We start from the raw sequence: 1,462 nt of genomic DNA on the forward strand, positions 1-1,462 counted from the left end.
CACAGTGAGGGAGGGGCCCAGTGGAAAATTAATTTTCATTTAGGATGTTTATTTTTTTAATAGAATAGAATAGAAATAATTATGAACAACATAAAACAAAGTAAAAAGTAGATTTGACATTTTTATTTTTAATAGTTCCTGTTCATCCCTCAGCCTTTCAGATCAGGTTTTATTTGGGCTTCAGAACCTTCTTGCTTGTTTTCAGCAGAGGGAAGGTRTGGGTCTGCTGTGCCTGGATTCATGGTTCTGAATGCACGTGGAGACCCCTAGTGGCTGTTTCTGAGTTCAACACAACCCAGTGGAGGATGGAGCTGAAAAAACAATGAATGATGCATTCAAATGTTTCTTTTTGTGACACGTTTATATCTATAATCTGTCTGAACAAACAAACAAACAAATAAACTGGATGCAATGTTTTCAACTTCAATTTTTAAAAGTATTTTATCTTTTATTCACCACCAATGTCAGCATTTATACAAAGAGACAAATAAATGCATATTCATAAAGCTTAAATACGACAAACTCAAACTTTTTGGCTTTTCTAAAATAAATTTGATCACATAATTGTCCAAAAATACATTTTTTACTGAAACATTTAAAATAAATCAAGACTTGATTACATTTAGTTGACAAATTTTGTTCGTTTGCTTTGTTTTCAAATCTCAAAAGTGCAAGTTTTTTTCTGCACCAGTCTAAAATAACCCAACTAAAGATGTGAAACTGTGCAGGTTTTTTTTCTTTCTTTCTTTTTCTCCCACAGTGATTAATGTTTGAGCATCTGTGTGCTGTTTAGCCAAGCATGCATTGCATTTAGCAAATCCATTTTCAGTGTTTTACACTCAAAGCTGCTGACAAATGAGGCCCATTAGGCCTTTTAGTCCAGGCAAACACAAACCGGAATAGAATCGTTCGGTGCTGTAGCTGAGATGGAATTTAACAATTTGTTTTCCATTTTAAACGTAAAGCAGCTCCGCAACTCCTGAGTTTTCAAGTCATTTGAACAAATTATTTTTATTGTTGTTGCAATTTTGTTAGGCGAACGACAAATCCAGTTAATAAACGAGACACAGTGGCCATGAGGGAATGATTATGTATTAACAAAAAAACTCCAAAATGAGTGAAATTTGGTGCAAGTTTGTCAGTCATCAGGAAACTTTCAGTGTTTGTTTTCTTCCTGTTTCGACCCGATCCGACGTTCTGCTCTCCGCTCTCTAACCCAGGCTGCAACGAGAACGACACGGACCACTTGGACCGGGACCAGCAGGCCTACGCTCCCACGCAGAAAACCAAACGAATGCGGACCTCCTTCAAGCACCATCAGCTGCGGACAATGAAATCCTACTTCGCCATCAACCACAACCCGGACGCCAAGGACTTAAAGCAGCTGGCCCAGAAAACGGGCCTCACTAAGCGAGTTCTACAGGTAAGCCCGGCAGCCATTCCTCTAACTGATGTGTGTCTG

General features: G+C 38.4%; 1 protein-coding gene across 1 annotated transcript in view; it reads left to right on the top strand.

The window, feature by feature from the left end:
- Positions 1–1,462, top strand: part of lhx9 (LIM homeobox 9) — a gene marked incomplete at its 5' end in the record, with an annotated part of 5,770 nt that overhangs the window by 1,785 nt on the left and 2,523 nt on the right. The window contains 1 exon segment of the mRNA XM_014007319.1: positions 1,221–1,423. Within this exon segment, the coding sequence (XP_013862773.1) occupies positions 1,221–1,423 (203 nt within the window).

The sequence above is a fragment of the Austrofundulus limnaeus genome, unplaced genomic scaffold, assembly GCF_001266775.1.
Source record: "Austrofundulus limnaeus strain Quisiro unplaced genomic scaffold, Austrofundulus_limnaeus-1.0 Scaffold41, whole genome shotgun sequence".
NCBI lineage: Eukaryota > Metazoa > Chordata > Actinopteri > Cyprinodontiformes > Rivulidae > Austrofundulus > Austrofundulus limnaeus.